Here is a 13072-nt window from a genome sequence, read left to right on the forward strand (position 1 = left end):
GAGAGCCTTCATTTTCTCTTCGCCTTCGATGTCCTGGAACAGTACGAAGGTCTTGAGCCGCTCCACCCAGGTTTCTGGGTGAGCGGGGTCAAATTCCGGCAGATGTCCTGGAGCAGCAGCCATGGTCCCGGTTGCAATGCGACACATGTCGTACTGGAGCTGATGCGCGGTGCAGTGCAGATGGGCCCTGGGCTGGCTCAACAGGATCCCATCCTCGTCACCACTGTTAAATAGTGGGTTCCATGGATGAGCAGACCCCAAGTCTAGTGATCAGCTCTACTTTATTAGTGGTTTCAGCAAGAACAAGACACAACTCCAGGGCACCAGCCCTGTTTAAATAGCAGGCAATTGCCACACCCAAACACACCCCACTCCCAACGATAGGCTATTTACATAACATTACTTCTTGATTGGTTACTTCCAGAGTCCTGGCGAGCTATTGTTCTTGTACTCCAAGCTCAGCTCGTCTCTGGTAGACCAGTCCTGGAATGTTTCAGCCCCAATACATAACAGCAATAAAGAGTAGTTTTATAATGAAAGGCAGTTGTCAGTGAATGGGATTGAGGCAATGGGTGTGATGTGGAACCTAAAGGCACCATGGATAAATTTTGTTGTAATTTGCAGCTTTCCTAAACTTAGTTCCTGTATCTGTTAGGGACTGCTTGGCATTCACTACCCGGCTGTCCGTTTCTGTCTGCTGGATGAGGTGCCTGTCTGCCTAAGTCTCTCCTTAGGAATTTCCTCGCTGTTTCCAAAGTGCATCATAATTGCCCTCTGCAAACGGTGGATATTTGGCCTCAGAATCTGTAGTTTTACTCCTGTCATACAGGGTGATGATGTGCTTGGTATTTTGCCCGTTTTGTTTTCTTACAGGACTAGCAGTGTGTGTGTCCCATACCTTTAACTGTACATATAGATGCTGGGGTGTGTATAAGTTTAAAATACGTTGTGGTAACCTCTCAGCCTGCATGAACTTTTGTCTAGTACAAGAAGGGACAAGGAGTCTTCTCTTTTATCAGTCCAAAGCAAAGGACATCACTGTGGTGCTAGATGAAGATGCTGATAAGAAGCTGCAAGCCTGGCTCTGACAAGCTGCTTCTGAGACCTGTGACCCAGACGCTACTCTATCACTTCGGAGAAAGTTGCAGGCTTCGGGATTCTATTGCCATTCAGAAAGATAAAGGGGATTCTAAGCAGATTCTCCTTAGTCTTCCAGAGAACAGGGTGTACCTCTTGATGACCTCGGCTCTGCCCCGCTGCTCACTCCCTGCCAGCCACGGCACGAGATAGCGATTAGCTGTCTTCATGGCCCAGTAATAACCATGTCTGAAATGTTTTGCATGATTAACCTATTAGATACAGTACACTTCCAACCTCCTCAAGCTCAGCTTCTCTTTGCTTCCTAACATGCAGAATGAAGATGAGGTAAAAAGTATCCCTATAGATGTGGGCTTTGGCAGGGCATCACTTGAGGATGCACTAGGGCTGCCAAGCCGTGGCGGGGGATCCACACGTCTTCACAGGATCCCTGCCGCGGGGGACAGCGATACGCGTTGCACCGCCGTCGCCAGGATGTGACGCTACACGTCGCTCTGGCAACGGGGCTGTTTGGAGTCCCGTTGCCAGAGCGACGCATATTGTCACATCCTGGCGACGGCGGTGCAATGCGTATCGCTGTCCCCCACGGCAGGGATCCTGTGAAGGCGTGCGGATCCCCCACCACGGCTTGGCAGCCCTAGGATGCACCCCTAGCAGAAGACCAGATAGCTGGGGGGAGGTCCTTTTTTTTAGCTCATGACAAGGCCCTTTCCATTGCATCCTTTGATTTAGAGGCCTGGGATGTAGAAGGAAAGGGAAAACCTCAGGAAAACAGATTTATTTATTTAGAAGCTACCTATGGCAGGACTGGGCATCTCCCAGGTGACCTGTAGTTCAGCTGCCTGTAGCCAGCTGGGTAAAGGTCTAGAATCCATTGGTCTCATTCCCCCAAACATATGCAGGGCTCTCCAGTCTGTTCAACCAGACATTTATTCAGTCCTTCAGGCATACAGTCCAAGGAAGTAGCTGACAGCACTCTTCCTGCCTCAAGGCTCAGAAGTTCCCCTTGCTGCCATCCCCCCAGCAAGCCTCTCTGCTGTTTTGAAGCCTTGCCTTAATAAGCACCCTGGCTTGGCTGACCTGCTGCCCCGCCTATTCCCAGCTGCTACCAATGGCTGCTGGCTCGGCAGTGTCCAGGGTTGCTAGCCCTTACCACTCCACCTGGGGTTTGTCTTTTCTGAGCAAGCTTCTCAGAGCTTCTGCTGTACCTTTTTGCTTCCATCCATGCCTGAGGGCTTTCCTCACAAGGAGCACCTCTTGGCCTCTGGAAAGTGGGTTCCTTCTCTAGCCTGTCCCTGTCACAGCACCTCTCCAGAGACTGGCTCAAGGTGGGTCACAAATTAAAACCATATAGTAAAACTAACAGCATACACACAAGCCATTAAAAACAAGCCAGGGACATAAAACACCTCAGAGAATCATAAAACGATGTTCGTAAAACAGTCTTCAGGCTAGAAACAGAACAGAAAAACAACCCCTCCCCATTGGAGTTCCCTCAGTTAGAAACCTGGGTAAGAAGACATGGTAGCTAAAGGAAAGTAATGTAGGTGCCAGGCAAGTTGCAAAGGGGAGGGTGTTCAAAAAGTGAAGTGCCACCATTGGAAAATATAAGAAGTCTATTGTGTAGAAGAGAAATCATTGGAGATGAAGCACTGAATTGTGGTACAATGCATATCTTCTTCCAGGCTTCTCTCTCTTGATTTCCGGAGTTACTCTAGTTCTCTTTCAGTACTGCCACCATATAGTCAATGAATAGGGCACACACTGCCTGAGGGCTAGCACCCAGGCACCCTTTTGCCTTGTGCTGCCTTATGGAGTAGCTCAGACCTTTGTATCTCCCTCTGTTACCAAGGGGACTCAGCGCTCTTACTTACACTCTCTAGAGGAGTGGTGATCAACAGCTGCCTCTTCCCTTCCTCTCTCTGGGTATGCGTGACTGAACAGGGCTTAGTGTGGATCATAGAGATCAGACAAACGTCATCCAAAATGTAAGGAACTTTTAATAAATTAAAATGCTCAGAGCAAACTGAAAACACAACAGACTGAGCAATGACAAATGAAAAGGCAATAAAACTGGAGTTCTCTGACACGAACGCATACATACCCTAAATGATAAAAAAAATAGTATGGAATTATTGAATCTGTATACATTTAGAAGACACTCATTGCCTTAATTTCAGTAATTTCAGGTCTTTGTGGTCGCAGCAGTGTGTGCTCAAGAGGGAGTCCATGTTAGCACAGCAACAACTCAAACTGGCTTGCAGCAAAATGGAGTCTAAGGAGAGTAAGACAGTTTCTTCCTCGTGTCTAGGGGTTTTATCATCTTTATTTCTGCCTCCCCCTGTAGACCCACTGTTTCTTTCTGCCCCCAAAGGAAGATCTGTTATTACCTCTTGCCCCTTGTAGCTTTATAGCTCAAGTGAGGCCACTGTAGGTGGGTCCTGGCTATTGTTCCCCCCTCCCACTTAGGCTTTTCTGTGGTAGTGGGTTGCTTCATATCTAGGAGGTGAGTCAAACCTCTCTCTCATTCCCTCCTGCCAGTCAGCAAAAGGCATTTTGTAATCTCTGAGCCTGTGTGGAGTGCTGACCCAGTTACAACTGATCTTGTTACGCATTCTGGGGAGTGCAAATTTCGAGGTGTAAGGCATTTCACCACAGTCCCATTGATTACAATAGAGGATAATCAGTTTCAGTCTGCTATTGAAATCTTTCCTGCCAGTCCTTGAGTAATGAGCTTTATTAGAAGTTCTACCTTGCCTTGTCCAAGTAGTCCTTTTGGAAACTCTTGGAACGACTCAGGCTCTTTTCCCTGCAGTTTCTGAGTTGCATAGAGCAGGCTGAATGCACCAAAGAATGTGCATAAAGTTCTGCTTCCTCGATTCACGTGAATGGGATAGGGAAGCTCAGGATGCACCCTGGAACTCCCACACTTGTATGTTACTCCTGGGTCTGATGGAATATATCTGACATTGTTTCTTTATGCATTCAAGTAGATGCAGATATTTGTGGACATACGGGTGGAGGGGATAAACAGAACAGAAGGTCCTAGCATTGCATTCTGTGCTTTGAGGTGTTATGCTGAGTATTCTAAGGGCGAACATTACTCATTTCCTATCCCCAATTTATATATTCAAGGTTACATCTTTTTTATTTTGTATCTGTTAATCCAAAATAAATCTTGGCCTCAGTTCTATAATATCAATCAATCTAATTTATTGCGGCCGGAGCCCGTAAAACAGTACAATTCTGATATAAAAGGGTAATAACATGGGAATAATATAAAAACATTAACAGGAGAAAGTTTCTATAATAACAAATGGGACTCCACCTATAATTATAGATTGATGGAGACGTAGTCTGCTGGCCACTTTTGAGCACACTGTGAGAACAAAAGTAGTCAAGGGCTACTTCCCTGCAGAATCCTCCCCCTGGAGTGCAGCATGCCCCTGCATTTAAAGGAAGCTCATGCAAAATCCTGCTCATTCTGAGCACAACTCATGGGCCTCCTGGGGCTTTCCTTTTGGGTTTAAAGGAGGAACTGCAGGGTGGTTGAAAGAGCAGCTAAAACAGAGACTGGGTGGCACTAAGCTCCTCAATCCCCCTTTTAACCCTTTAAAGGGCTTTTCCCACTTAGCTACAGCACAGCTCAGCTAGGAAAATGCAAGTGAGGGGAAAAGATGAGTTCAGAGAGGGGCCTTGTTCAGGGAATTCAGCACACGTGCTGGCTCAGTGAAAAGGGGCAGCGATAGCTGTGAATAGTGTGAGGACGGGGCGTGTGGATGCCATTCCTACCTGCTTCCATGCTTCTTGCTGCTGCAGCAGATGCATTATTACATCAGGTAGATCCAGCAAGAAGAAGGGCCACACCAGTGAAGGCAAGGAATGAAGGAACTGAACAGTGGTGCCATGGGAATAAATTTTATTCACTGTATGTATCCCAATGCATTTTGCTCAGCGCTTCCTCAGGGGGATCGATGTAAACTTTTAAAATAAGCAAAAAGCATAAGATTTATTTCCCAATTCTAAAAGACATGTTAAAAGGTTATATGGGTCAAGAATTTTTTTATGTAAATACATTTTTGAAAAACATAAAGACAGGGCTCTTGAGCATGTACAAAGTACATTATGATGTCTCAAAAATGTTGTACACTTAGCAAAGTAGTGTAAACATTATGGGGAACAGAAAACCTATAGGAGTAATATGATATCGTCATACAAATTATATTTCACTAAGTGTGGTGATCCATGGGAAACAGAAAAGTTATCAAAACTAACCTGCACTGTTTTGAAGTGTCAGTGTTATTCCCAATCAGCCACCTGTTTAGTTTTGATAACTTTTCTATACAAACAGTAAATACAATTTATTATACAATTTGTTTTGTTTCTTCATCATGTAGATCCAGCCAAAGTGTGTTGAGAGATATGTAATCCACACTACATGAACTTGCATATGCCTCCTTAGTGGTTGAATTATCTCACACTGACCTCGTAGCCTTGCTTAATTCCTTAGACTGGTTTAAAGAACTCCCTTGGCATAGTTGTACCTTTGTATATTTTGAGAAACCCTCTTCAGATCTGGGTAAAAAATGTTTTTGAAGGATTCCTACCCCACCCCCCAAATCTGCATAGGGCATGCTCTTGATTTGCCAGCTTTGTGTGAGTTGGTCTCTCTGATAAGAGCCCTAAGGTCACAGACTGATATGTACAAACCTAGGACAGAGCAGTGCTTAACTCCCCCTCCCCTTTCCTCTTCTCTTTACCTCTTTCCTTTCCTTTTTTTTCTCCCCACCTTCTTTGCAGTCCTGGACGCACAACATCCAGCGGGAGAAGGAGTTCCTGCGAAAGTTGGTGAAAGCTCGAGTCATCACAGACCTCACCAGCGGAATCTGAGGAGGCACAGCCACTGTGCTGAAGGGCACGGCCACACGCATACAGCTGAGGACAAGGGGAGGAAGAGGTCCCTGGCAAGGATCCCAGCTCCTTAGAGACGCACAATGCCCCTTGGCAAGTCTCCTTGGCTTTGCTCCGTCCGACTGCATCAGGGCTGCTAGGGGAGTGGTGGTTATTGGCCTGAGGTGGCAGGCCCCACCCATGTTGGAGATGGAGCATCATTGGAGAGAACAAAAATAGGCCAGTGAAACAAAACAAATTGTGCCAAATGGGAACAGGAGCCAGGCCAGAGGCAGCAGTGCTTGAATGTACAATTATATTATTTTTTACAAAGAAAGAAACTCTTGAGAATCATGTCAAATATGGCAAGGTGCAAAGTGGAGCCTGGCTTGTGCTCATGCGCCAAAAGACTTCTAAACTGCCTCTGTGCCATCTGTGGCCCTTTGTGGGGCCTAAGTCCGTCCAAACCACGTCTGCTGTTGGTGCTGCTATAAATGAGAGAGACTGTAGCCTCTGTGCCGTAGATGGAGTGAATTGAGAGGCCTGTTGGATCATTAGAACTCCTTAATTCTTGTGGGATGGTGACTCTGCCAACATTTCACCCAGCTTCATTTTCAGCCATTGTTCATACAACCCATCTCATTATGTTGGGGAAATCTATATGTGTCTGGCAGGTTGGCCACATACTCAGCTGAGAGATACCCTAACCTTTATTTTCTACAACATCTGAATCATGGTTTTAAGAATTCTGTACTTTGCTTTGGGGGGGGGGCAGGAATAATTTATTTTTGGATCAAATCAGCGATTGTATCAAGACAGAAAGACTCACCAGTGTTTAGCAACTAACGGTGCCAGAATTTTTTCACTCATTTTACTGCACTCTGCTTTAAGTAACTTAACTATTGAGTATTTAAGCTCCTGTTGGGACAGAATAGATATTACCTGGCTAGCAACTACTTTGCTTGTTAGGTTGTACCCATCAGGTGATTTTCTCAGTCTGTTTCTGAATCTTCTGCTTCCTTTTTAAGGGGGGCAAAGATGTATTTGTTGTTCTGCTGCCATAAGACTGGGATACTGCCGTAAGACTCGGATGCAGTTTTTGCACAAGTGTGTTCCATTTGTGTTGGATAAGCTAAGAAATGTATTGTGCAAAGTGACCAAATTGTGAGGAGGGTGGAGCAACAATGCATGTCTGGGGATCTGTGCACAAAGAGGCACAGGGCTGTTACTCTCCACCCTGTCCTAAAGTATGAATATGTTTTGCATCACTGTGAGGTCCAACATTACATTTATCTTTTCTAGTTGGTCTTTCCTTGAGCTGCAAGGGTGTCAGAGTCTGGACAATTCAACCCTTCTTTCCTCATACAAGCAGGGCTGAAAAATGCACATCCTGTACATCCTGAGAGCATCCACCTGCATTCTGTGCTGTGAACATGTCTGTTGCCTGCTCAGTGCCCCAGATTCTGCTGAGAGATTATGAAGCGTGGCACTGGTTACTGATCAGAAAGGTTATGGAATGTATCCAGCTCTAGTTGTACTAGGAGCTAACCTAAGCCCCCTGGGCTGTCTGGTCCTCTGCTGACCTGTGCAGGAGGTACCATTCAAGGCTGCATGAGAAAAGTTCAGAGCACTGGCATTTTCTCCTTTTACAGAACCTAAAGCTACAAGCCAGGCAATTCAGGATGGGGTTTGAGATCAAACAAGCTTCCTTAGCATGCAGTTTCCCCTGCATGTGCATTGGTGTGCTTGGCTTGAGTGGATGCCTCATCATAGGGGCAGAAGGACTTCTCTGTGTGTCGGCGGTCATGATCACTGGCAGATCCTACTCAACAAAGAGTAACAAGGTGTGGTGTGGGGCACTTGTAGGTAGCCTGACTCCTTCAATCGAGGTATGAATTTAGCTCCAAGCACTCTGATGCTATCCTAGTCTCATATTCAGAGGGCATGTTAGCAAAAAAATAAGTTTTCTTACATGGCACTTCCTGGAGGAGAACGAACATAGCAGTAAGAAGTAGTGGCTGAAGAAGCAAGAACTACTGCTTTAGACCCCAGAAATAATCAGCTATCTGGGAGGAGCTAATGGCAACACCTAAGCGAGTGTATGCATATATCTGTGTACATAGTTATACATTTATGTGCATATCTGAGAGAGATGTACGTTCTTGTCAGAGATCAGTCATTAGTAGTCCAGCTAACCAACCAATTTTAAAATTGTCAGCATAGCTCCTAGGCCAGTGTTTCTGAAACTGGCGGAGCACTAGTACAATCCTATGCAGAGTTACTCCCGTCTAATCCTATTAAAACGAATGGGCTTAGACCTGTGTAACTCTGCATAGGGCTGCACTATACAAGTCCTTTGTAAGGATAGAAAGAAAGCCCTTCTTGTGCCTGTTTGACTAAAATGGAAACAGAGGAATGAAGGCAGGTTCTCCACCTCAAGGGAAGGGGATGAAATCTGCTCCCCCTATTTTGAAGGGTGGGATCTGCCCAGTCAACTAGCTTCCAGACCACCTTGGAGCACTAGCCAAAAAAGTGCAGACTGGTCGCTGGGAGCCAATAATTCAGTTCTAGTAACTCTAATTGGTGGCTCAAGGAGCTACAGTCCTCATGCAGACATCATAGTTGCTTCTAGTAAAAAAGTGAACTGGTTTTCACTCTTTTTTCCCAGTGCAAGAAATTCAGCATAGAGAAAGGACATTATCCATGTCTAATGGGAGCCAATGGGAGTTTTCAGTTGAATACCAGAAGTTCAGGTTGTGTTCTGTGCTGTTTCTATTAACAGGACTTGAAAGGTTTTCCAGGCACCTTCCCACCCCAGTGAGCTTGTTTCTTTCTAAACTTTAGTAACCAATAAGGAATTTTCTTATATTATCCACTGCAAAGTCCTTTCCTATCAATGTCAGAAACTGATTAAAACTTGGGATAGTGCCTTTTGAACTGTAGCCCTATAGAATTGGGTATCCTCTGAAATCTGACATTGTAGCCCATGTACAGACAACAAAAACACATTTGTCTTCAACTTGCTTTTAAAGTGTAGCTGATATGGGTCTTGGTTGTTGTTGTTTTTGACATTCTGAAGATGCAAAAAGATAGAATCCTCCTTGTGTTACCCCTACCAGCATAGATTTAAGAAGCTGGATTGCTGACTTCAGTTTCTGGGGGAATTTAGCTAAATGGCAGGCCTCAGCGAGAGGTGGGGTATTAGATCTCCTTCCTATATTTACAGGAATCTTTCCCTTTAAGGGAGCTCTCAATATCCAGTCCATCGTTTAACCAAAAAGTGTTGTTTTTATTAAAAGAAAAAATCCTAATAAAATGCACACATACAGAAATAAAACACATGTTAAATCATACACACAAGCAATGGAAGTACAGAGGTGAGCAGGAATAATAGGAGGGGAAATATACTTTACCTATCCAGGAGATCAGGAGCCCATGGAGCAGAGACTGGGAGGATGTGGACATGACCCAAACGAATTTGGGGGTGACTTGCCAGTAGGTGCCTGAGGCAGACACACTGCAGTGGAGCTGAGGCTGCCTAGTTATACCCAAAAGCGTGTCCAGAGGACTTGTTAATGTGAGGGGTCCCTCAGAACAAAGCACTGATGTGATTAATCAAGGATAAAACAATGTAGTTTGGAAACTCTGTATGGAGTTCCAGGAGTGGACAAAAGAGACTGGAGGTTCTCCTCTAGATGTGAAGTACAATTTCCTGATCACTTCTCCAGTGGTTGAAGGACTAATGTATTACTAATTTGAACGAATCAAAACAGAAACAATACTGCTTGATGAGCCACCTTCATTTCCCTCTTGAGAGTTCCGGCACTTCTTTTTTTAAAAAAGCCCTGTATCCAAGCCACCACAGGTACCTCTACCTCAGGGATAAATGGCTATCATATCAGTACTAAGTTTTACCCTTTGGCTTGGCTATTGCCCCAAGAGTTTTTACATAGTAGATAGTGGTAGTGGTGGCACACCTAAGGTAACTTAGGCTGTTTCATCTATTCTTATTTTGATTACTAGTTAATCACTGCCCCAGCCTGCGAGCTTTTGTGAACACACGTGGACTTAATTCTGAATATATGCCACTATTAAGGCCTGGTTATGAATAAACACCCACAGACCCTCAAACAGATTGTTGTGTGCATTGGAAGTGGGAGCATTTTTCAGAGTGGGCTGTGTCAAAGGGGGTTCCCTCAAGTACCTGTCCTCTTCCCTTGGTTTCCTATCTCCTCTCTTTGAAATTCCTGGGTCTGTCCACTTCATCACTAAAGGTCCATTTAGCAACTATATCAGCCTTATACTCTCTTGTGGATGGTAAGACAATTCTCTCCCATCAGTCCTCAAGGATGTTCCTTAAGAGTTTATTTAATATGCTTCCTCCCTGTAGTTCCCCAATGGTTTCTGTCCTTGGTGCTATCTCAGCTTATGCTGTCACCCTATTGAACCTTTGGCTTCTTGCTCTCTGTCTATCCTATCCTATCCACGAAGGTGGCCTTTTTAGTAGCTATTACATCAGCTAGGAGGTAGAAGAACTAGCGGCCTTATGGGCTGATCCTCACTTTATCAAGTTTCACTCAGAAAAGATGGTACTTAGGACCAGCATTGCAGTTCCAACCAAAAGCCGTCTCAAAATGCCATCTGCCACAAGATATAATACTCCCTGTCTTTTCCCATCACCCACATCTAATGCGGAGAAGACTCTGCACTCATTGGATGTTAAGAGAGCTTTATTATTTTATTTGCAGAGAGGTGGTCTCTCCTCAAACTTTGTCAAGGTGGATTGTTTCTGCTATTAAATAGTATTATCAGCAGGCAAAGTTGCCCTGTCCCCTTCAGATCTGGCTGCACTCTACTAGAGCTCAGGCTGCTTCAGCTGCTTTTGCTCAAAGGACTCTGCTGACTGATAACTGCAAAGCAGTGACATGGGTGTCTTTGGACACCTTTGTGAAACATTCTGTGGACATAAATGCAAGGAGAGAGACATCAGTTGGTAAAGCAGTTCTACATTCTTTATTCCAATGAGAGCATCACCCAACTTCCATCTTGAATGGCTTGCTAGTCTCCCAATGTGGGACTGCACAGAAGACCAAAGATGAAAACAGTATTGCACTTACCTGTAACTGTTGTTCATCAACTTACTTTCTGTGCAGGCACACATTCCCTTTCTCCTGCCCTGCTGTGAGTGTCCCATTGTTCTGTGCCCTGTTTTCTTTCTGACAGCACACAGTGGCTCAGGGGAACTGAGGGAAGGGGACCACATGACCATTTGAGTGTAAAACAGTGTCTGGTGTGCTCTGGAGGGGAGGGACTCCTCTTGAGTATTAAAATAGCCTAGAAGTAGCTAGAAAAGTCTTTTGAGTGGCTGGCCTGTGCCCGCATGGTCCCAATGTGTGCCTGCACAGAAGACAACTCAATGAATGACAGTTACAGGTGAGTGCAACACTGCTTTCCAATATGAGCTTTCATGAGTCAGAGCTTATTTTATCAAATACAATGGAAAGAAAGAAAATCATATACCTCATTTTAAGAAGACTTCAGACGGTGAAGGAGAAAGGGGAAGGAATAGAGCAAAGAGATGCTTGGTATAATAAATTAGATGTGATTCTCTAGTTATACATAACAGATAGAAAGGTCAGAGGTTCTAGGTGGCTATCTTCCCCCTTCCCCTTCTGCAGCTTTCTTAAAATCAGATAAATTTTCTTTCCATTGTATCTGAGGAAGTGAGCTCACATAAAATCCCGTACTAGAATAAATGTCTTTGAGATGCCACTGGGCTCCTGTTATATTTTGCTACAATAGACTAACATGGCTTTGTTGTTCAGTCACACAGTTGAGTCCGACTCTTCGCGACCCCATGGACCACATCACGCTAGGCCCTCCTGTCCTCCGTCGTGCTCTGGAGTTTGCTTAATTTCATGTTTGTTGCCTCGATAACACTTCTTCTTTGACCTTCAATCTTTCCCAGCATCAGGGTCTTCTCCAGTGAGTGCTCCCTTCTCATTTGGTGGCCAAAGTATTTGAGCTTCAGTTTCATTATCTGGCCTTCCAGGGAACAGTCAGGGTTGATTTCTTTTAGGAGTGACTGATTTTATCTTCTTGCAATCCAGGGGACTCTCAAGAGTTCTCCAGCACCATAATTCAAAAGAATATATTCTTCGGCGCTCGGCCTTCCTTATAGTCCAACTCTCGCAGCCATACAGTACTACTGGGAATACCATTGCTTTGACCATACGGACTTTTGTTGGCAGGGTGATGTCATTACTTTTTATTATGCTGTCTAGGTTCGCCATCGCTTTCCTCCCAAAGAGCAGGCGTCTTTAATTTCATGGCTGCTGTCACAGTCTGCGGTGATCTGGGATCCCAGGAACGTGAAGTCTGTCACTGCTTCCACAACTTCTCTTCTATTTGCCAAGGAGTGATGGGGCTGGATGCCATGATCTTAGTTTTTTTTGATGTTGAGTTTCAAGCCAACTTTTGTGCTCTCCTCTTTGACCTTCAGCAAGAGGCTCTTTAGGTCCTCTTCACTTTCTGCCATTAGAGTGGTATCGTCTGTATATCCGAGGTTGTTGATGTTTTTCCCAGCAATCTTAATTCCAGTTTCTGAATAATCCAGGCTGGCATTTCGCATGATGTACTCTGCATATAAATTAAATAAGCAGGGTGACAATATACATCCTTGTCGTACTCCTTTTTCTTTTCTTTTCTTAAGTACCCATAGGTACACTTTTATTATTTTTTTAAAATCTACAACAAACAAATCTACACACTACAAACAGACACTCTACTACACATAACATATATACCAAGAGTACAGTTACATTTTATGCTTATATGCAATTACTTAATAAAAACTCTATATCAAATACTTTCCATTCTTCTATCTTCTGTGTTCTCAAGTCCATTGCGCTATTCTTGCCTAGTCTTCTATTACATTTGCATTATACCAATCATAAAACTTTTTCCATGTTTTTTTTAAATGTCCGCTCTTTACTTAATCTCATTTCTAGAGTCAGTTTATCATTTTCTGCTGTTTCAAAAAGTTTATTCACAAACTCCTGTTTCGTTGGTATCACCATGGTTT

The 13072-nt window shown here is 44.4% G+C and overlaps 1 protein-coding gene across 1 annotated transcript in view; it reads left to right on the top strand.

The window, feature by feature from the left end:
• Nucleotides 1-6090, top strand: part of ST3GAL3 (ST3 beta-galactoside alpha-2,3-sialyltransferase 3) — a 360651-nt gene extending 354561 nt beyond the window's left edge. Inside the window, exon 13 of the mRNA XM_015422952.1 lies at nt 5899-6090. Coding sequence (XP_015278438.1) covers nt 5899-5988 — 90 coding nt within the window. The 3' untranslated portion in view covers nt 5989-6090. The remainder of the gene's footprint in view (nt 1-5898) is intronic.
• The last annotated feature ends 6982 nt before the right edge of the window (nt 6091-13072 follow it).

This window comes from Gekko japonicus, unplaced genomic scaffold (assembly GCF_001447785.1).
Source record: "Gekko japonicus isolate JY-2015 unplaced genomic scaffold, Gekko_japonicus_V1.1 scaffold117, whole genome shotgun sequence".
Classification (NCBI taxonomy): domain Eukaryota; kingdom Metazoa; phylum Chordata; class Lepidosauria; order Squamata; family Gekkonidae; genus Gekko; species Gekko japonicus.